Below are 22,504 nucleotides of genomic sequence, written 5' to 3' on the forward strand. Positions count from 1 at the left end.
GCCCCGGCCCGTGATGCCAAGCGGGGAGGCGCGAGCAGCGTTCTCCCCCCGGCCGGCCTGAAACGTGGCCCGGTGTCGGACTTTCCTCATTAGTTATTATGAACGCTCTCTGGAGGCGCGTCCTGCGTCCCTGAGAGGCACCGACCTCCCGCCTTTCGACACAGCCCGTCTGGTAGCACCGGTCGGACGTCCACCTTTGTTTCCCTGCCCATCCACAGCCCTACCAAAGTTTTAACTGGTTTGTCACTTTTTTTCACGTTTAGTAAGAGCAGAGGGTGCTCGTGGCCTCGTCTGGCCTGGTTGAAGGAGAGCATCTGAACCGCAGCCCCAAGGTTGCCTCAGTGCTGCCATCCCGTGCAGCCAGGCCTTCAGAGACTGTTCACCTTAAAGCAGGTCCTGCTCACAGACAGACAGACAGTCTGTGCTGTCATGTGTGGGACTGACAGCCACCGATCTCCCTCCCTCTGACCTCTGCAGCAGCTCAGGTGATGGTAGTGCCCAGCTGTGCACACCCACGCAGTGTGGTGGTTTGCACGCTACCGTCCAAGCGCACGTCTTTAGCCTTGAGCCGAGGGATCAACTCACTTGTAACGCATCAGTTCTTTTATGCTCTCGTGAGCACATGGGTGAAAGGAGCTGATCTCCAGGGTGCACCCAGCCTGCCCTGTCGAGCAGGTTCGCATGGGCTGTCCCCTGGCATCCTCTCCCTGTGGGTCAGGTCTAGGATACCCGCCTGCAGTGAACTCCAGGACTTGCATCATGATTGTGTGCTGTTTGTCCCGTCGACAGGGTGCCCTGGCTCCTGCTGCACACAGGACTGATACTGGACATAACTGGACTGATCATGCTTCGATTTGAGCAACTGCTGCAGCAGCCAGGAAGAAGGTATGAAAAATCTGCTCTTCTTGAATGCTAGACACCTGCTACCTGTCTGAATTCTGGCCTGGGGACATGATTTTCCTGCCCCTTCCTGGAGAAGCAAGTAAGCCAACAACACAACAGCAAGCTCTGACTGTGTGTTTTTTTAATTTGTTGCACCCTTGCCTCTCCAAAGATACCTCTCTCCCTCCTTGCACTCTGCAGCGCTCCCTGACTTCTGCCGAGTAAGCGTTGCAGAAATTCCAAGCAGCCTGCCCAGCAGTTATGTGGATCCTTGCCTGCTGGTTTTACAGCTGGGCAGGCACATGCAACAGCTTGGAATAACATCTGTGTGGTAGGGGCTCTTCTAACACAGCCAGTTAAAGCGTTCTCTGCTCAGTCTCTGACCTGTGAGCCGAGACCCTTTGTTAGGGGACAGATCAACCTTCTCCTGCAGCTTAACCCTCTGCACTGCAAGAACACTGCGAGAGGCAGCAGCTTGCGTGGAGGACTTTGTGTTAAAGTTATAGTGGGTGCCACATGTCAAAATGCCTCTGCAACTTGAGATGTGTGCAGCTGGAGCAAAAACTTGCCTTACCAAAGGAAATGAGATTGGTCATCTTTCTCCTCCGCACCTTCTAAATTTGAGTCCTTATGTCATGATGCTTGTAATTTCCACATGTGATTCTTGGGAAGCTACCTGCAACAGCACCTGAGAAAACAAGCTTGGTTTGAAAACACATGGTACGTGTTTCAGAAGCAGGGAGCCAGAAGGAATCATAGGCCAAACAGAGTTCTCATGAGATCTGCAAAAGAGAGACCGAGAGAGAGGAAGTCATGATAGTTACTTGGAGTGTAGTGACTGCTCAGGAACTGATGCTACAGTCTCAGTTCTTACCCATATTAAACTGATAGGTATTGTATTGCTGAGCAGTGCGATACTGAACCGAAGGCTCCGTGTTTTACCGTAGCCTGGTTTGTTTCTCTCCCTGTGCTGGTTTCATTAAAGAAGTGTTCTTGGCCGGTCTAGTGATCAAGCCCTGTTTGTGGGGGTATCTCTACAGGGACCTCTGAGTGTCTGGCAACATCTCCTGGACCTAGGGCCCTGCAGTGCTGGTGGCTGTGTACTGGCTTGGGTGCCCGCCCATATCCCTCCTGCTATGGGAATCTTGTAAAGTCTGACTTGCTCTGCATTTTGCAGGGCTCTGGCCCTCTGAAACGTACCTGGTTCGCTCATGCTTTGGCGCACCAAGTCGAGAGCCTCTTTGGGCAGGGCCTGTGCTTCCTCCTGAAACTTTCTGCGTCCTTCTGGAGTCAGTTTCCACAGGCAGGACTTGCGGTTTCCCTCACTGCACATGAAGTTGGTGGTTTTCTCAAAGCAGCTGCTGAAGCACAGGTTGTGTCGGATTGTGTTTTTCCAGCCCTCTGGGGCTGTTTGAAAAAATGGGAAGTGCTGCCTGCGGAGAGAAAAGATTTGTCCTGAGCTGAAGCACTTAGAGGCTGTGACAAATAAGAGAATACATTGTATCCGAGCAAGGGAAGGAGGAGAGGGTCCTCCCTGACCCCTGTGGTGTAAGGATGGCTGGCGCAGTCGAGCACTGTGTTTTCCTAAGGAGGGTAAGACAAAACTAAAATGCCAGCTCTCGAGACTCATGGGTTTGGGTGTTGACAAAGAGGGGGAGCAGTTTTCTCAGCGGCATCTCGAGCCAAAGGCAGAGCTAAGACCCAAATGCAAGTCCCGGCTGCCACACCCCTGCTCCCCAGTAGATGATCAGAGACTCCTGTACCCCTCATTGCCCCTCTTCCCCTCATTCTGCACTAGGAGCTGGGAGAAGAGTGGGTACCGCATGAACTGGTAGATCTGCTGCACAGTCAGACTGCCACTTGTGCTGTTGCACAGGGCAAGGGTGATAAGGATGCAGTAATTAAGGGGGGGACGGGGCCAGCCTCCCTCGATTTCGGTGCTCATCTGCCTGGGGGACTTGAGCTTCACACTCTGAGGTCTGAGGACTGTGGATTTCCAAGGCATCGGCATTGTCTTGAGTTCAGGAGTTTCCGGCATCTCCTGAGGAACTGGGACATCCACACGCAAAGTGTCTTCATCCTCAGTAAGCTGGGGAGAGGAAGGAGAAAAAGGATGTGGATCTATTAGCCCTGCGTGGAATGAGGGACAGGGATACACTGCTTTGTTCTGGGGGAGGGTGGGTCTGGTGGAGCTTGTATGGAAAGCTCATGTACTTTAAATTTCAGCCTCCATCCCCGCACTTTGTACTCTCAGCCTGTTCGTCAGACAGGCTCCGTGCATTGACTGACCCCTGCTGAAATGGGAGGCAAGAGCTCGCAGAGCTGTTGAGTGAGCTCATTTGTTCTTGCAGGATCATTAAGCATGCACAATGCCTAGGACTGCCCAAGCAGTTCCCTTTTTTGTACCTTTCCACCCTCGCTGGAGGATGACAGCACATCCTCCTCAGAGCAGTCCAAGTCGGAGTAGTCGCAGGATGTGTTCGGAGAGGAGGGTTCTGTGGCACCACCAGTCGAGGCCATCAGGCTGTTGGATCTGGCTGGGTCTATGCCAGGAGTCCTGGGGATAGGGCAGACCAGGCTGGGGTTTACCCACATCCACAGGTGGGGCTGAACACCAGGTTCTAAGGAGAAAGAGAAATGTCACCCTGTGGGTCCTACCTGAGGACCATTTCTAGACCCTGCTGTCCAGAGGCAGGCTGGGGAAGCTCTAATGCAACACAGATCCCAAGGCAAAGGTCCCCAGTTACCTTCTCATCCCTCTAAAGAGTGTTTTATTTCCTGTTCTGCATACAGCGTGCGTGTCTGTGCGTTCTTGCACTGCTGCGGCCAGCCCGAACAATGGTGTTCAGATCTGAACTTTTACTTTCTTTTTACCCTGTAAAGCCAGAATAGTGTAAATCACTCCCTTCAGTCCTCCTTTCCCAAGTTTATCTACCCAAAGGTTGTGTTTGGAGGGAAGTGCGTCTGCAGGCACAGCTATGGGATTATATCCTTGTCCTTGAGCAATGGGCTTCAGCTTTTCCTAAATAAGCATAGAAAAATTCCAGTCTGGACACAGATGTTCTGGCTGGCAAAAGAAAAGCCCCTTTCCCAGGCCATTCCCTGAAACACTGCTGGCCTCTGTAGGTAATACCAGATCCCAGACTTACCCCTGGCATCTGGCAGTGCCCCTGGCAGCAAGCACCCGTGTGCTGAGGGGTCAGCTTGCCACTTCAGCATGTGATGGCGCAGGGTCTGGTCAGGAGCTGGTGGTGGACATGGGGAGCCCAGAGACACTGTGGCTAGCTTGTATTTTTTGCATTAGCTTCATTTGCTATAAGCTGCATACTTACTGTATATGTAATTGCAGACACTTCTAAGGTGATCTGATCCCATTTAAACATAAAGAAAATGGGCTTTTTGTTAAATTCCAGACAGGAACTTACTATTTACCAGATTTTTCAATTTTCACCTGAGTTTTGGAGATGGGAATCTTTTTAAAAGGAAGCCAAGTCAATCAAGCAAGACCTCTGAGGCCCTTACCTTGCAGAAACTCTTCAGCAGTGACAGTGAGTTTGAGCTCCTCTGCCATATCCCAGTCCTCAAGGCCGTTTTGTAAGTGCAGGCTTTCCCAAAATGACTTGTTTTGAAAACTCAAGTACATACTCTTTGTATGGCAAAGTAATCTCCGGGTGCTGAGCGCAGCAGGATCTGCGAGGGTGGCACAAAGAATCCACCGAGCTTGAAGTGCCCTGTATGCCGAGAGAGTTGATTTTGTATTTTTTTAAAAAGGATACCGCACAGGTGGGTGAAAGGCTCTGTTTCACACTTCTAAATACCTATTAAAGCCCCCTCCTGTGAGTAAATGGTCCATATTGGGGGAGTAAGCGAGCTGATTGAGAATAAGATAGGTGGCAACACGTAGGCTCTGTTTTCTGCACATTTACTTTGCTAGAGCCTTGGTAAATGAGCTATTCCTGTGTTCATTAGGCTAACATATCTTTTTTCCATTTCTGATAAAATCGCAGCATTACCTACACTCTGTAGCAGACTTCCCTGACCTGAGAACCCAAACATCTCTGGAAGCAGGATGGATCTCTGAGGGATGCACGGTGTGCTCAGGATGTGTTTGCAGGTACTGGGGAGCTCCCTCATCCTGCTTGCCTGGAAGTAGCCAGTTTTAAGACTGAAAACTGCTTTAGATCAGCCCAGGCAAAATGCTGAGGCGATACCACAACGGGGGAAAAGGAGCTAGGTTAAGCAGAGGCTGGGCGTGCTTTCCCAGTGTGTCTCTTAGAAACTTTTTGTGCAGCTTGAAGACGCAATCTAAATTCTGCGCCTTCCTGGATCGCTTTTGTTTGTTCGACTATACCTTCCACACAGGACCCCTGCCTAATCTGCCCCGGGTATTACGAAGGAAGCGATGTGGTTTGTGCTGTTCAGGGGTGGTTGTAACACATGCTCATCCTATTCGCCCACTCTCCATCACTCTTCTGCTCAGGGGGCAGGGGAGGTAGGTGGCATGGGTGGAAATGGAGTAGCTACAAATCAAAATCCAAACCTTGGCTTAATACCAGCAGGCAATTAGATTTCAGACTCTCTACATATGTTGACCATTTTGTAGGAGGACGCAGGTTATGCTTGTAGCGGAGGAGTACATCAGGGACTTCCTGCCGGTCTGTTGCAGGGAGACGGACAGAAAGGCTGGTTTTGGCAATTGCTGGAAGAGATTGCACTGTAACGTTAGCGTCATGGTGTTGGGAGAATCTCGGCTTAAAAGTGAATTCCGTGACCCTTGCATCAAAAGGTTTGGCTTCGAGTTGTTTGTTTTTTCTCTGCGTGATGAAAGAAAAGGATAAAGTGCTTTTCCCCACTGCAGGCTTGCTCTGCAGTCCTTTGGGCCAAACGTTCCTGCACTGTTTGCTGTCACTGTCCTCACCCTTTGTGTATTTGCGTCTTTTGAGATGGGCTGTTGAAAAATAAGTCAAACACCAAACCAAGATTTTCTTGGAAAGGTAACCTTCAAAGGGCAGAGAAGGATCTGGCATGCTCGGTTTTGCCTCTTCAATAAAAGCAGGCACGATAGTTTGTACTGTGTTAAGGTTTGCTTAGTTCTTGTTAGGCATTCCACAGACATCAAGTCAGTACGGTTTTGCTTTTGCTAGATGCAACAGACTACAGTCACCTAGCTTTTTCCACCCTCGTGTGACAAAGTTCAGTCATTAGCAGAGATGACATGCCCCCTGTCAGATTCCCCAGGTGTGAGCAGAACCTGCTTGGTTGGCTGCTTTCCTCAAAAAAGTCTGAGCACACCCCAATCAAAACCCTTTCCCTGTCCTGAAACTGGAGCCTGGTATTTGACTTGGGATGTGTTGCAAACAATCCAGCTACTACAGTTTAATAATTTACCACATATCGCTCGACCTGTCGCACCACAAAGTTGCTTTCCCCTTTCTCTCCAGAGTGAAACTCTCGCACAGTTGTGTAGGCATCAGCTGAGGCATAGTAATTCATTAAGCCTGTGATTGTCTACGTGCACCCTCAATTGATGCCTCACCTACGCACATAACCTTTGGTACTTCAACAGTAAACTCACACAAGAGTGCTAGACTGGATGCAGTTATGTTAATAACCTTAGACCAACGTGAGTATTTCTGGTGGGAAAAGAAGTCCTGCAATAGCTAGACCTTGTGTGCAGATGAAGTATCTTGACCTGCTTGCCCTTCAGCCAGGCATGGCTTTTGAAAAGCAAGCTGGGCAACGTCTGAGGCACCGATATGGATAAAAGAATAATATTTGGGGGTGGACTTGTCCGCGGGAAGGACTTCATTCTTGGTGCTGCTTTCCAGGATCCATCCTGGGAAAGAGCAGCCTGGCAGAGCTGGAAGAGGATAACCGGCCTCTGTGGCTTGGCCACAAGAGGCCGTGTGAGCTGGCATTTTGCAGGGAGCAATTGAATTCACCTGTAGCCAGTTCAGAGCCGGTGCCCCCGGAGTTAGGTGGGGGCTATCCAGCAAAAGCTACTACAGAGCAATAAAGGAGATGAGAAACAGCTGCAGACCTTCTAGGGCTGCTAGCAGCAGCTGGCTGCAGCTGATCAGAGATTCCTTTCTCCCGTCTTTCCCAGGTTTCTGTATCCTCAGAGAAGGCTGTACTGGTCTGTGGAACTGGTAAGTAATACGAGGGGAGGGAAGGGGTAGGATATAACATAATATGATCTAGTGCTCCACCCCAAGAAGCCCTGAACAGTTGTACTCAGGCCCTCCCCAAAGATGCAAAAAGAGCTTGCTAATATTTCCTGCCTCTGCTGCAGGGATGGGAAGCATTCCCCCATGTGATAACGTTTACCTCTTACTGGTAGAGATTTGAGGCACTGCTCTAACACAAACAGGTAAAGCAGGGAAATGAGCCCTGTGGTCTGCCCAGTCCGTGTAATGAAGCTAGCAAAACTGGAAACAGAAGCATTGGTTTCCATCTTAAAGCCTAAGACTGTTTTAAATACCTATGGTTGCAACCACGGACGTTTCCCTTAAGTCGAGGAAAAGGCTAAAGCGCCTTAATTTTGCCTTTGGCCATTCAGTTGCTGAATTCCAATCCCATCGGTTTGTATACTGTGTGTTCTGGGTGGAAGCATCATAACCCCTGAGCTCTGTCTTGCTACCCCTGCTTTCCCAGGGGAGCGGGATCTCCATCAGACTGATAGAGCCAATTTTGGGCAAGTAAAAATCTAAGACTGCTGATTCCTTATGCCCTACGGTTTAACCAGAAGCTCACGCTTGCATCCTAAAGCCATTTCATTTTTCTTTCAGTCCCCCTTCAGCTTTGGAAGGGGAAACAGAAGTTAGAAGAGAACCTGCTGACACGTGCAGAAGGCCAAAGTAGCCAGCATCTCTATTTGCATCATGAAAGGAGCTGAAAATGTAGAGAGGTGACAAGCTGAAGGTGTCTTGGCTCAGGACATCTGGATTCTGGAAAGCCAGCTCTCAGGTGAGCGTCACCTGCATGGAAGCCAATTGATGGGTTAGTTTTACGGAAAACCAGTCTCGCCTACTCCACACATCTCATAACCACAAGAACTACAGGGAAGCTTTGTAAGCATACAGGTTGGGGTCAGGGGGCAAGCACAGTTCTCTTTCCTTGCTGATTCCCATCTCCTGGCCTTTCAGATTAAGACTTGTTTACAAATTGAGAGAAAAGACATTTCAGATTCAAGGCGTAACTGCAAGCGTGCTCCACTGCTTCTCAGGGTGTCTGACTTTTGCATGTGCATTTCTGCGTGTGTGTGGAAGGTGTGGGTAGGTGTCTTTGGCCAGGCTTATGGCTTCACGTGAACGTGCTGTGCGAGGTCTTCTTGGCAAGACAGAGAAACTAGATTTGCTCCTGTTTCTGAAAGATGTTGGATCCGAGCTCACTCTCTCCCCTCGAGACAGGGGAGCTCTGTAACTTGGCTTCTGACTCAGAGTTGTTATTCAAGTCTGGCTCAAATGGCTCTTGTATTCCACACCTCCTGAAAGCTTTGAATTTGTACAGTGTGACATCTGCTTGTCTGTGGTGATATGAGGGTATCATCTCTTGTCTCGGCTTTGCCCAGCTGATGGTGTTTGTATAGAAGCAAGCTCAGTGGACTTGGCAGGGGATCTGGGCTCGTGGATACTGGTCATGCCAATCAACTGTGGTTTTTATATGTGTGTGTATGTGTGTATATATATATTTTTTTTTTCTGGTGGTAGAACAGAGATTAATTTCCAATTAAGTAATTGGTACTTTTCCCCATCTTCCTAGTATGGGGTGTACAGTAGGTGCCTGGCTCGTCCTCACACAGTGCCACTCGTGCTGTGTTGGCATTGCTTCAATTCCCCATGCCACAGCAAGTGGCTGACGCTGTGAGTGTAATGTAGAAAGAGCTCCCAGGATTTGCGTGGGCCAGGGTTAAAAACGGTCCTCTCTATTAAAGAGAGGCAGTGGGGAAAGTACGGACGAGCAGAGAGCGAGGGAACACAAGGCAGAGAGAAGGCTGTGGCTGGTGAGAGGTGGTTGCTCTGTCAGCACTGGACCGGGGGCTGTGTCAAAGTGCCTGGTTAATCCTGTGGATGCCTGGTGTGTCTCCATTGGTGCTGTGGGTAGATGCTGCTGCCATTGTAGCTGTTCATAGCCTCCTCAGGACGTGAGAACACAACAGACGTACTTGATGAGCATTACAGCCTTTTTTATTAGCCATATTCTATTCTCTCTGAACAGATACACTATTTTTCTGGTGGGGGAAAGGCAGCCTCTTACCCCCCACATCCTCAAATTCTGTGAAGTTGCAGTAAAAGAGCTGAACTCAGGTCTCTGCCCCTCCTCCCTGATTTTTAAAACCACTTCAAAGGTGAGCTGGCGGACGATTGAAGCGACTGGTTCTGCCGGGCTCGCCGCCGCTCACCTTTCGTGCCGCTCCCCCACGGAACAAAGAGCAGCGCTTCCCTTTGATTTCCCCCTTTGAAAGCCATAGGGGACAGAGTCTGAAACGCTCTGCAACTTTTTTGGCGACTCTGCTCCTGTACCTTCCTGAAGCGCTGGGTGGATCAGGACAGGGCTCCAGGGAGGAGACCTTGCTTGCGGTTAAACTAGCTGTCAGTGCAGGCTGGCTGTCGGGATGCTTCATCCCTCCTGGGTGTCGCAGCTGGAATCCCCCCAAGCTTTGCAGGGAGGGCAAGCTAATGCATGCAGCAAGGGGAGGAAGGAGCCATACAGCGTCTCAGAGTCAGTGGCTTTGACCAACACACGCTGGGGTCCCAGAGCCCAGCCTGGCTGCCCCTCACCTGCAGTAGGTGCCACCTCCTGGTTCAGCTGCTGCCCAAGGGAGGAGTCTGCCCTATTCTCCATTTTGCGTGCTTTCTGCCAAGAAGAGAGCAGAGCACGTGCTGCCAGTCTCCTCCCAGGTGGGAAGGGGAAAACCAGTGAGTGCGTGTGCTGCAGCCAGTGCCCAAGGCACAGTCTGCTCACTGTCTCTGCAAGGGACACTTCTTGTCACAAGTGCGGGGCTGGATGGAGGGGAGTGTAGGAGAGCAGGGCTTGTCTTTGTGATGTGAGTTTCCAGGCCTCCTCCTGGGCTTGAGAGCTTGAGATGTTTGCAGAGCTTTAACACGTAAGGCTGTCATTTGCAAGCAGGCAGTGGTGCAGGCCATCCCCGTGTCATGTGAAGGGGGTGAAGACCACCTAGTACTGAACCAACAACCCCACCTAAGTGTCCCAGAGCTCTTTTATCGAAATACAAACAGAGCTTGTCTCAGCTCAGCTCGTGAGATGACAAGATTGTGGCTTGCAGCAGTGCAGCTGCACGGCCAGCACACATGCAGTATTTAGTGAAAAGTGATGCAGGTCATGGCTGCGATGCTCAGAAACAGTGGGACTGACTCGGTGCAGGGAGCGCGGTAATAAAGCAGTAGCAATTGGTTGTGTTGAAGGAAGTACCAGATGACAGATTAGGGCTAAGGTTAATAAATCTGATCTCTGTTATGCTGGCGAGACTCGTCATGTTTTATAGCCGGTGTCGCTCTTGTATGTGTTGTGGAGCTGCAGAATTGAGAGGAAACCTCCTCTTGCCTGCTAGTTCATGGCCAGGCTGGATGCCTGTACATGGCTTCTTATGGGACAGTGCTGAAAATCTAAATATGTGTGTGTGTGTGTTCACCCCTCAGCCCCTGGGTATGAGAACTGATGCTAGAATCACATTCAGCTGCTTATAGCAGACTGACCCATGTATCGGGGCATGAGCCTTTGCGGGAGACCGCTCTGTGATTCAGCCTCACTCATCCTGCTAGTGGAGAGTCACTGAGTTCAGGAGGACCATGTCACTGAAAGTTTAGTCTTAAAAAAAAAAAAACAACAACAAAAAAACCCTTTTCTTGTTACTGCCGCTTGGAACAGGGATGTTGTGTCTTTAAGGCACCCCCTTCTCATTCCCCTAATACCTCAAGGCCTCCGAGTGATTCTGGAGGAGAGGATCAGTGCAGGAGTTTAAGGCATCTTTCCCTGCCCTGCTGCACTGCTCACTTACTGCTCTGAAGGCTGTGCTTTGCCATTTCCATGGAAACCATTAGTTGCTAAGCAACTGGAGCATCATCTGTGCTGAGCCCTCGCATCTAATTATCCCATCACAGTGGCTGAGAGGGGCTGGGGGGGGGATTAACTCCTCTACCATGGCAGATCCATTGACAACACTTTAGTCACATTTAAAGGGACATCATCTCCCTTCTGCCACACTTAATGACACTCTCTTTCTCGGGCAATTACTTGGTTTTCTTGCATCATTGGACTATGAGGAGGGATACGGGTTTCTGCGAGCAGCAGAGCCCCCGACTGTGTTCATGGCATGCGCGCGTGGAGCTCTGCTGGGAGCTCTTCTTTCTGTCCAAGTTACGCAGGGTGCACTTAGCTGTATGTTTGGATCATGCAGTCCTTGCCTTGCGGACTCTGTCCAGGCCATACTTTTAGTCCTCCGTATGTCTCCTTTGTGTTACCATCACCTCAATGCTGCACTTACGTTATTGTCTCTGTCCCAAGAGCCTAATGTCAAGTCTGCTCTGTGAAGTATTGCTAATTTTCCAGAACTCGGCAATGGAAGAGGTGGGCAGCTCGCTGTCTTCGGTCTGTCTACAAACTAAAACAAACATTGCATAGCTTGATATTCAGTTCAGTATTGCCTTACCGTTTGCTGCTGGGAGGGCTAGAGGTTGTCTTCCAGGAGCACTGAAAGTCTGAGGTGTAAAGTAGCAACTAAGGAAAATCTCATTTCCCAGACCTCTCTAAGTGGACAAAGCCACCAGCTGACTGGTGAATTTTGAACATTCAGATGAAGTAGTCTGTCTGAGAGCTGATTCTGATTTTGAGTTTGCAAATCCAAGGTCGATGTTGCGCAGGACTCCGTCTCCCCACCGTGATAGACTGCATCTGGGTGAGGTTCCCGGAGTTTGGAGGAGAATGGTAGCAGTTTGAGTTACCTTTAGACAAATGCCTGAGCTTTATGAAAACCTGACTGCACCGAGGTCCATGCTTGGGTGAATTGTATCAGCTTCTTGCCTGCTCCGATCTGGCTGGACAGGGAAGAATTTCTCAGTTTTCACTTTCTCCCGGGAAATGGATGCTTTGTGATTTACTAAGGTGATTGCTTTTCTAGCGGCTGGATCACTGAGAATTGGGAGGTTGGTTAGAAAGTTCCCCCACCCGCCTTTTTTTTTTTTTTTTTTTTTTTTTCCGCATAGGTCTGTGAACCAGCTGAGTGTTACTGCAAAGCTGCCTGGCAGTGATTGTATAAATAGTGAAGACAGAGCTTCTTCAGCAGGAGGGTGTCCCATCCTTACCTTTGAAAACAAGAGAATCCCTAATACCTCTCCAAATTGCTGTTGTTTCTGTGTCCACCCTTGAACTGTAATGTCTTTCGCTGCAGCCAAAGCCTGCAGGCACTATCCAGCCCTGGCAATATGTTGTGCCAACCTGTTAGCAGTGCTTCCACCCCTCTCCATTGGCACGGGACCAGGGCCTGCAGCTCTCTGAGTGATCAGGGGGGCTAGGTGGGATGGGGTAACTTGGGAAGATGGAGCAGATGCCCCCCATCTTGCTCTCAGGGTAGACTACTGCTGCTGCTGCTTATTATTATTAGGGCTCTTGTAATGGTCTTGGGGAGGACAGGTGGAAGAGAGGGACATATTTTGTCATGAATATGGGAAATGTAATTAAAGCCCACATGTTAATTAAGAGCTGGAGGGGAGAAATAGATGGATTTCTGCCTGAAGTCTCATTGGCATTGGCAGTTGGGCGCTTTGCATAATGCTAATAGACAAGGAAGAAAGGCTTTGGAGGAGAAGCATGGAAGATGGAAGTATTGCGCAGAGGTTCCTGTGGCTTAGAGGAAAAATTTTGTTCTCTCCAGTCGAGGTTGGGAAACTGAAAAGAGGAATGGCATCCACAGCCTTTTGCTTTCGGTCCTTTGGTGTAAATTGGCCCTGTCGAGGCTCATGGGGAGATGGTCCAGGCTGGATGACCCACATGTGTTTCTCTCTGGCCTGCCTGGGCATGTCCTTGTTCCCTGCATGGGGATTTTCAGTCCCAAGAGTGTTAGACCAGCACACTCATCCTCTTAAAAGAAGTGGATGTGAGAAAGTTCCTGAGCTTCCACTGCCCCGTCGATGGTGGGCATCCCAGCTGAGCCCAAGTCTCATGCAGCTCCTGAGACGGAAAGTGAGAATATCTCGTAGCTGCGTGCAGATCAGGGCAGCTGAAACCTGCTCATCTGCCCCTCTGGAAATGTGTGAGAATGCTAATCAGGTGCAGGTCTCTGGTGGTTTCAGATGCTCTAATAAGGAATTTAGTGCTTGCTTTTTTCTCGTGGGTCAGGAGTCAACAAGATTACAGCTCTGCTGCTTTGACAGGCTGGTGAATGTCAGGGCAGGCATAATGGGAGGATCTCGTAGGTTTGGATCTCGGACTCTTTCTGTGTACGACAGAACTGCAGAAGTGCATTGGGAAATGATATCTGCCCTGTTCATGGTGAGGCATTAACGTATTTAACATGGGGATCCTCCGCTCCTTCAGCTGTGCCTGTACCCCATTACCATGGGTCTGAAAAAGGGAAAAGTTGCTGGCTTCTACATGTGCTTCATGGGCAGCTGAAGCGCTATATGGGAACCAGAGTGGAAATGAGTGGAGGGGGTGTGAGTGTAGGGGAGTCTGATGTACCTGCTTACAAGAGGCTACTGCAACATCTGAATGGGTCTGTGAGAAAAGAGGGTAGTGGTCTGTGTGCACGTGGTGCTGTTTGGGGGAGTAGAGGATGACTCTGCTTCTTTGCAAAAGTGAGAAGAAGGTTGTCTGCACACAGAAATTAAGAGAACTGTTCAAAATGTAGTTTGCCATGTGTTGGGGGCTCGCAGGGATCGGGGGAAGCAAATGTGCCAGCCTCTGACTCACGCACGAGGTCCCAGAGTCAGGAAAGAGTAATCTAAAAGCTGCTTGAGCCATGTGCTGAATGTTAATGAGGCAGGCAGGGCTCACAAAAATGCTGCAGCCCAGCTCCTGCCGCCCAGCTTTGCTACCAGTGCGGCTGCTTCCCTGAAAAGAGCAAAAGGGCTTGTGCTGGCAGAGCATGCCTGCGGACTTGAGCGTTGGTGGCTTGGAGAGCGAGGCAGCCTGGGAGCTTTGCAGAGCAGAACAGTTTGCCTGCCTCCTTGCTCCATCCACAAGATAGGTGGAAAGCTCCCTTTGCACCTGCAGGTTTACTCAGTGGAGAAAGGCACCCCTCTATTTGAGCAGAGTGTGGCAACAGGCAGAACCAGGGCAGCACTCGAGGAAGAGCATCACAGCTCTCGTCCATGGAGCAGGATGCGTTTTGTTTGTAAGGTTGTCCGTGTCTGTCCTGGTGGATGAACACTGCTGCTGCAGCACACGTAACTGCAGGCATACAGTGCTGTCACAGAGTGGTTGGGACAAAGAAGAAATTGAAGTGAGGGAGGGAATTTACGAAGACGGAAAGTCACTTCCGAAGTTGGAATTTGGCCAGGACGCTGAATTGAGCAGCCCAACTTCCGGAAAATGTCAAGGGATTTGTAACGGCTTGTTTGAAATATGGTGCTTGAGGTATTGCAGTTCCTCCCGCGTGGCTGGCTGGGTGGGTGGGAGGTTTCCTGGCTATCGGATGGCCAGCAGCGTTTGCAGTTTGCTCCTCGACCTGCAAGTGGAATTGGGGAATGTCTTGCTCTGTCTGCTAGTTTATACTGCATCCTTGCTCTTCTGCTTCACTCTCGCGTGCTCTTTCTCGCTTTTCTTTTCATTTCCTTTTGGCATCTCAGGGCTTAAAGTGTTTCCAAGAAGAACTGAAGTTGGGAGAGCAGCAGCTGAGGAAGCTTGCCAAATGCTCTACATTGGTTGACAGCTCTTCTTAAAACCAGATGGTTACTAATTAAAAGGAGTCAAGTGAGGAGGCTGCATTGGCCTTTCTATTTTTTTTTTTCTTCTTCATCTGAAGAAAAGATTTCATGACCTTGGGGGAAGATCATCTTCCTCTCTTTGCAGGGATGTCCTCTTCCAGTGCTTGTAGTCAGTGGTGATCCCAGTGCTATCTGCTGGGTGCAGGATCTTTCTGAAGAAGCAGGCTCACTGTTTGCTCTAAGCCCAAGGTAGCTGCCATGGGAGGTAGGACAGAAATGCAGTTGTAGAAAGAAAACAGAAAGCGGGAGAGGAATTTGAAATATTGGGAAGACCCCTTCTCCCAGATCTTCTGTGGGTCATTTCCTTGAAGCCTTATATTATCAGTAGCAACAAGCCTGACGTTGTTGTGCTGTCCTTTTGCCAAGTCTTGCCATCCTTGGGGATCTTCTTGTTCCTCAGCCTGCTGCACCTTTCACGCAGAGGGGTACTTGAAACATGGCCGCTCTTGGGCCACCCATGTGCACATGGGCTGCTCCACATGGCTTTTGTCCTTGGTACTGGGAGCTGGATGGCTGGGAAGATGAAGGGTGAGCACAGCATGTTTCTCTCTTTATGTTCAAGAACATTTGGTTTCTAGAGCCAATTTTAACAGATGCACTGTCAACGCTTAACGGTTCAACCTCATGTGGAAGAACTGTGTATGAGGAAAAATGTATTGGCAGTAACAAACACCTCCCACTCGAATTCGCGTCCAAGAAAAGTGTAGCAGCTTTGTCTCAATTAACTTCCGGAGATGTGGTCCTCCACAGGCTCCCCTTGCTGAAATCTCGCTCCTTCCTCCTGTTGGCATTGCTGCTGCATGGCTGGATTTTGGGAGACTTGAACCAGGGCAGCCAGTTGTTTCTTCCACTCAGGATTCCCAATAAGAATACATTTTGGTACTAGACCCCTGATAATTTTGCTGCTAGATCATGCTTGAGAGTTTCAGAGATGAGCTTAGCCCTGCTCTAGGCAGTCCTGCCTCACGCTGTTCAGTCCATTTTCTTTCTGCCCTGTACACATGCTCTGGAGACGCAAGTCTTCTGCGCCAGACTTTCAGAGACTCTTAGGCAGGAGCCACTCTACATATTGCAAAGAGTCCAAACAGGCATCTCAAACCTCACTCTGCTTTTGAATGAGAGAAGCTGTAACGAGTGCCTAAATCAAAGGGTGTCTATACAGGTTGTGCCAAATGCAGTCCAGCCCCCCTAGAGATGTCTTTTCTGGTTCCAATTGGATAGTGTGCCTTTCTTGAAACCTGGGCTCCAGTTAGGAATGACCATCTGGTTACATCTTGTATTTTGGGGCTGGTGCAGCCTTCTGGCAGGGCACTATGGTACTGGGGATGTGCTGGGGACTGACAGGGCTGTCCCTCTGCTCCTCCCCAGATCAGGCCAACGTGCAGCTTTCTCTGCCGGGATATTGCTGCCAGGTAGAGGATGGCAGGTTTGTGCGGGAGCTGCTGGCACCACCTGTGGCTCCTCATGCTGCTGGCCCTGCAGAGCAAACGTGGGCAGAGGAGGCTTTTTTACCCTTGGGAGGCTTCTCTTCTTGGTGGGCTCCCTGGGAGCTGGAGAGTGCTGCTGACCTGGGCTCTCTGTCCTTTTGTGTCCCCGACAGCACAGCGCAAATCCACATCTGCATGATGCCGATGAAGCATCGTCTCCCTGTCATGAAATATTCATGCCTGTCTCCAAAAGGGCTCCAGCACGGCAAATCTATGCGTCCCTCCCGTGCCCGCCCCCCCCCCCCCCCCCCCCCCCCCGCCCTGCACACAGGCAATCTGTGCTGCAGAGGGGGTGGCTGAGGGCTCTGCTGTGAGGTCAAGCCAGATCCAGGCAGCTGATCTCTGCCTTTGAGGAAATAAAACAGAGCAGAAAAGAAGTAGCAAAACCCCAGGAGGTGCTTTTGAGACTTAACCCTTTCCAGGCTGGGAAGCACCGGCAGAGAAGGCGTGCAGTGAACAGCATGAGCAGTGCAGGGACAGCTGGATCTAGAGAGCAGCTGAGGTGCTGTAGTCCTTTCTCAGGCTGGGAAGATTGTTCCCAAGCCTGGGAACCCTGCTGGAACAGGCTCTGCTGCTCTTGGATGTGCTGGTCTAAAGCCATCTGATGCAAGGTGCTGTGCTTCTCCTGGCTGTATTGAAAGCCGCCTTGATTTCACTGTAAGCGCTCCACAAAGCGCGAGTCCTTGCTAGAATGTCACGGAGGAGTACCCTGTTTCCCCTGTGGGTGGAGGAGCATAAATCTTGGGTCTCGTGAGTTACTTCTCTTTGATTTTTTTTTTATGTTCAGGGCATTTTTGAGCCTCCTCCTCGTTTACGGTTAAGATGTCAGACAGTGAAAGTAATATATTGCATCAATTATAGGGAGAATGCTCCACTCGGGAAAGTTGCTGGGCTGGGAGTGGTGGCAGTACGACTCCCTCAGTGACCTCCACGAGCCCTGTTGTGCTGCGGGGACCTTGCCTTGCTGGGTGACTCTGGAGCAGAGCGAACTGCTGCAAAGGGAGCTCTCTGGGCAGGCATTAAGGTGAGGAGGGCATCAGGTACTCGGGCACGCAGTGCAAGTGGTTTTTGAGCGGCCTGGCTTGGCCGGTGGATGCAACTGGTTCGTTAGTCCCTGCCTGTTCATCCCCTTGATAATCCGATTTGCATTCCCTTTTCTTCCCCTGGATCCTGCTGTTACCATGGGAACTGTGTTCACAGTTGCGTTTCATTGGCTTCTGGAAAAACTCCTTTCTCCCTTTCCCCCTGTCTCATTCCCCTTTTCCAGCTTGGACAGGGAGCTGTGGCTGTCAGAGGATGGGGAAGCTTGCAAGGCTTCTGATAACTGGAATGAAGGCAGCGGTTGGAGGGAGGAATTGGGGAAATATGGAAAGACCGTGAGGGATGAAGTAATTCTGCTTATGCGGTCTTTAGCTTGGTCTTTTCTGTGTCCTGCAGCTATGAAAGGGAGTCCTGGACACCTACTGTCCACAAGCCTGCTCGCTCACCCCAAGGGTCTCTCCTGCTTCGAGTCCACTGTTGTCTCTGGTGGCCTGGGAAGCCAGCACCAGGGTGGTACATACTGTGCTCTTTGTTATAGCTAAGGGATTTTCCTGCCTGTTTCTGCAAAGACCAAGCCGGTGTTGTGCCTGCTGTATGGTTGAGAGACAATAAGGGGGGAGACACTGCTCCAGGCTTTTGCGCTATCACCTTCTTGCTGCCTTTTGCTTTGTCCAAGAAAACTGTGCTTTGGCCTGGTAGATTAAGAGTGTGTGCAGAAAGTCGCAAACAATTGCGATACTACATCTTAATGAATTGTCATTTGTCGGCTTCTTTGTTCCTTAAGTAGCTGTGCCTTGGTGTTTTCTGAGAGGTTGCATTTGAAAGAGGAAGGGGCAGTGGCGGACATGTTCCCCAAGCCCCTTCTTAGGAGGGTTCTCCTTCTGTTACTCAGCCCCATATGTAGTGGGGCTAGCAGCTAGGTTGCTTCAGCCTTACCACTCTGGCCTCCGCTCTTCCTCACCCTGTCTAGGCACGCTGCTGGAGAGCCAACAGGGCTTTGGCAGCCTCCCTCCATCTCTGCCCATCTAAACCCAGTTCCTGCCTCTGTTTTTGTCCTGGCCAAGCACCTCGGCACCTGGCTGACCTCATTAGCCATGGCCAGGCCAACCTCTGCATTTGGTGCTCGGGCTCTGCCAGCCTTTGCTGCCAGACCTGCAACATTCCTGCAACCCCTTGTGTTGCCTTCCACCTGTGGGAGAGGATTTTGATGCTTGGCTCTCAGCGTCTATGCCATATAAATACGGCAGTTGTGAAGTGCGTTAAGGTACCTGTTACACAGATATTCAGGAAGGGCTGTCTGTGCAGGAAGGCGTGATTTAATGGTTCAGGTGCCAGCTGTAAGCCGCTGCTGCTGGCGGGGACGGAGGGTTCGTTTAGCTCTTCGTATTCTAGCGCAGGGGCGAGGATGTATTGCCTGCTGCGGAAATCCATTTCCTCGCTTCTGCGCCTGGATGTTAAAGCTCCGTTTGGCATCTTTCGCTGGAGCCACGGTTTCTTCTTTTCCTCTTAATTAAAACATCCCCTTCTGCTGTGCGCACATGCTGCTATTCTGCCGTGCATCGCCCTGGAGATAGCTGCATCTCCTTTGCATCGTCTGAGAGCGAAAACAGGGTAAATACAACAAGGCAACGTGTTTTCTAGTGTTTCTCGTCCCAGCTCTCGTGCTGCATCTCGGCGTGGGGCGTACAGAGGGAGAATCTGGCCGCCGTTGGCGCAGCCCCCCTCTCCCTGGCTGGAGGAGGAGAGCGGGACGCCTGCGCCGCCGCGGCGGGAGCCCCTGGGTGCCCCGGGAGGGGCCGGGCCGGGCCGGGCCGTCACCGCCGTGCCCTGCTCCCCCCCGTCTGCTCTGCTCCGCTCTGCTCCGCTCTGCCCGCCGGCCCCCCCCCGGGCTGCTGCCCGCGGCGGCGGCTCCCGGGAGCGGTGGCACAGCCGCTGCGCCGCCCGCGCCCGCCAGGTGGCGCCGCCGGGCCCCGGCGCCAGCCCCGCGCGCTGCCGGTGGGCGTCCCGCCCCGCCCCGCCCGGCCGGCCAGTGCGGGCAGCCGGCCCGGGCTGCGCTGCCAGCGCCGGGGACGGAGCCCGCCGCCCGCCGCCGCGGCCGTCCCCCCCTCCGCCACCCCGGGCCGGGCCGGGGCCCGCTGCCCGGTTCTCTCCGCCGGAGCCGGCGGGCCCCGCCCGAGGAGCGGCGCCCGGGCAGCCCCGCGCCAGCTGCGGGCGGGAGATGCCCGCAGCCTCCTGTGCGCGCCAGCGTGTCCCGGGCCGCGGGTCGGAGGCGGCGTGAGGCCGGCTTGTGCGCGCAGAGCAGCCCCCTTCGCCGGGGGAAACACACACACCTTCCTCTGTCCACTCCTGTATCCTCCTCGCCGCTCCGGCCAGGCAGCGGGGGGATGCTCGAGCACTCCCAAGGCTGGAGAAGCGGGCCCTCTGCGTGCGTTCCGCTGTAGCCGTCCGCCCGTGGCAGGCAGTAGCATGAGCGTTTAGCAACGCTGACACCCGGGGAGAGGCAGCCGGCCTCCAGCACGGCGCTCGCCTTGCTGGGCGCTGTGGAGAAGGCAGGCTGGGGTTTGACAGTGGCTCCGTGTCTGTGGTGGATGCAGGGGGCACGCGGTTGGGACAGCGTGAGGGGAGGTGGAGAAATCTGGAGCACGAGAGGAAACTGCAGTGCAGGCAACAAGTAGTTGGGCAGGGGTGGGGTGGTGCCAGCAAGGAGGACCTTGTCCTCATCCCGAATTCTGTAGTGTTGCCCTGACAGTCGGCTGAGTTGCTTGGCACCTCTGGCAGGAAAGTACCATCAGACCTGCATAAATGCGTGTTTTGGGAGACTGGGGTGCGGATGAGCAAGGGCTGGGTGAAAACCCACGGAGCAGAAATGGGAGCAGAGCCTGAACGCACAAGTAGAGCCTGTGGTTTTACTCAGGCGTTTGCCCTCCCTGGAGCACACGGGACAGATGGGTCTAGCCAGGCAGCTGGGTGTTGATACAGGTGAGTCTGGCTGCGTCAGCCCTGTGTGCCAGGGTATGTGCCCTGCTTCTTTGCAAAACAGGTCTGCCCCTGAGATGCTGGGGGAGAGGCGTTTCACCCAGCTAGAGATTTGTGTGCTTGAGGCGTTGTACACACCAAGGTGTGCATGACTCTCTTGGGAATGGTGACTGTGTGTGTGGGAATGGGGGTAGCAAGCGCTAGTCCAGTTTACCAGCAACTCAAGTCCTTGTTGTGCTGGCAGATGGCGCAAGGCAGCAGCTCGCTAACTTTTCCTGTTATGACCCCATTTACAGAGCGGTGATTTCGAGTGACCCCAAATACTAATAGAGACATTGAATAAAATTGAATTTGTGTCAGGCTTGTGACCTCCCTGAAAACTCTCCTGATCTTGCTGACACAGGGCTTGAGTGTCTGCAGTGACCAAGCTTCCAGGAGCCCTCTGGAGATGAAGGCACTGAGTAAATAAATCAAAGGGAGGGATTACTCTGTTCCTAGTTCTGCCTTACTGTAAGGCTGTAGTAGCAGGGACAGCAAAAGCTGTTCCTGCACCTTCCTTGACTGTCTCGTTATCCCCCGGTACGATGCACCTTCCTTGACTGTCTCATTATCCCCCGGTACGATGCACCGCAGACTCGCTGGTGCTCTGTCTGCAGCGGAGCTGGCACTCATGTGCTGTGCTCCCTTCCTGCTGTTTGTGGTTGCACATGCTCCTGCACGCCTGCAGAAACCGTGTCTGCCCCAGCACCGTCTCTGACACCCGTCGCTGGCGTACACGCGTGAAGATTTGCCAGTCCGCGACGTGCGTTTGCTTGTGCACATGTGCACGGCACGCGCTGTATGTGCCGAGGCTGCTCGGGGGTCCGCTTTGGCAGGCGGGGGCCAGAGCGGGGCGGGCAGCGGGCAGGCTGGCGGAGCGGAGCGTGGCCTCGGTGCGGAGGGGGAAGCTGAGGAATGCGACGGCAGCAGCCGAGAGCCGCCCGCCTGTTTTGCCCAGACCCGAAATCCCCCGCAGGGCCCGCTTCTGCCTGGCCCGGCCGGCCAGGAATGCCACAGGGAAGGGAAACCTGGCTGCTGCGGGGGGGAGCGCCGCGTTCCTGCCCGGACCCCCGGCTCCCTCCTGCCCGCCCCCTGCCAGGCTCGCCCCCTGCGGCCCGGGGCGCTGGGCCGAGCCCGCCTGCCCGCCCGTCCTTTCGGCGAGGGAGCTGCTGGCTTTGTGTCACCGAGGCGCTGCGATTCCAGAGCCAGCCCTGCCTGCTCAGTTTTTCCAAACCCGCACTTGGGAGGAAGGCGCCGTATCAGGATAAGAGTCCCCCCCCTCCTCTCCCCACCCGCCCCGCTGCCAGCCACCTTCCCGCTCCCCAGCCAGCCCGAGCCCTGGGTGGCGGTGGGAGGCGCCGGCTTTGCCGATGGCTGCATTTATCACGCTGGTGGCCTCGCTAAATGGTTTAACCCTTTGCACCCCGCGGGCGCTGCTGGCAGCAGGCTGGGTGGCCTGCCCTGCTGGCAGCTGCCCAGCCCCGCAGCCTGCCTGACCGGCTCTGGCTCTCCTGCCTCGACCAGGTGGCAGAACCTCCCTCCTAGCTCCCGCGCCAGCAAACCTCGGCCTTTTCTCGGCTTGCTGCTCGCCAGGGGCCAAGCGGCGGTGTCCCGAGACCGGGGACAGCCAAGCAAATGGCGCTGCAGGACCCCATGCAAGGAGCGGCCCAAATAGAGCTAGAGCATGTAGCAGAGGCTACCTGAGGCCAGGCTGCTGTGGTAGGAGTTAAGCTCATCTCCCGTGCCAGTACCCCAGCAGCATCAGGACTTTGTGCACCGTGGGGCGGCAGACACGGAATGACTTCCCCTGGGCTGCACCAAGCACCTGAGGCGGTGGGAGGACGAGGCTGGCGTTCAGAGCATGCGGGAGTCACAAGAAGGGGAAGAAGGCTTGAAGAGCTATGTCGTGCTCGCACCCATATAGGCGTTATGAGTGCATCTGACGTTGCAGGAATATCAAGGCACCCAGGATCCCAAGCCTCGGTGTCTTTGTGATCCTGGAACAGTGTCAGGAGTTTGTCTTTGCTAGACGATGGTGTGTCAGCCGTGCTGTGGCTGCAGCAGCCTATTTCCATTTGGGAAGAGGACAGCTCAGCTTGATTAAATTCTCCTCTGGTACTCCAGCGCAGGCTGTCT

At 52.8% G+C, this 22,504-nt stretch overlaps 1 protein-coding gene across 1 annotated transcript; it reads right to left on the reverse strand.

Moving 5' to 3' along the window:
- Nucleotides 1–1,635: 1,635 nt before the first annotated feature.
- FOXR1 (forkhead box R1) lies at nt 1,636–9,726 on the reverse strand. Its single transcript, XM_075036686.1, has 6 exons — nt 9,663–9,726; nt 4,405–4,572; nt 3,289–3,503; nt 2,646–2,971; nt 2,083–2,315; nt 1,636–1,664 (listed from the first exon to the last, which is right to left on the reverse strand). Exons 1-6 carry the CDS (start codon nt 9,724–9,726, stop codon nt 1,636–1,638), a joined length of 1,035 nt encoding a protein of 344 aa, XP_074892787.1.
- Between the last annotated feature and the right edge of the window lie 12,778 nt (nt 9,727–22,504).

Source organism: Buteo buteo, chromosome 9 (assembly GCF_964188355.1).
Source record: "Buteo buteo chromosome 9, bButBut1.hap1.1, whole genome shotgun sequence".
Classification (NCBI taxonomy): Eukaryota; Metazoa; Chordata; class Aves; order Accipitriformes; family Accipitridae; genus Buteo; species Buteo buteo.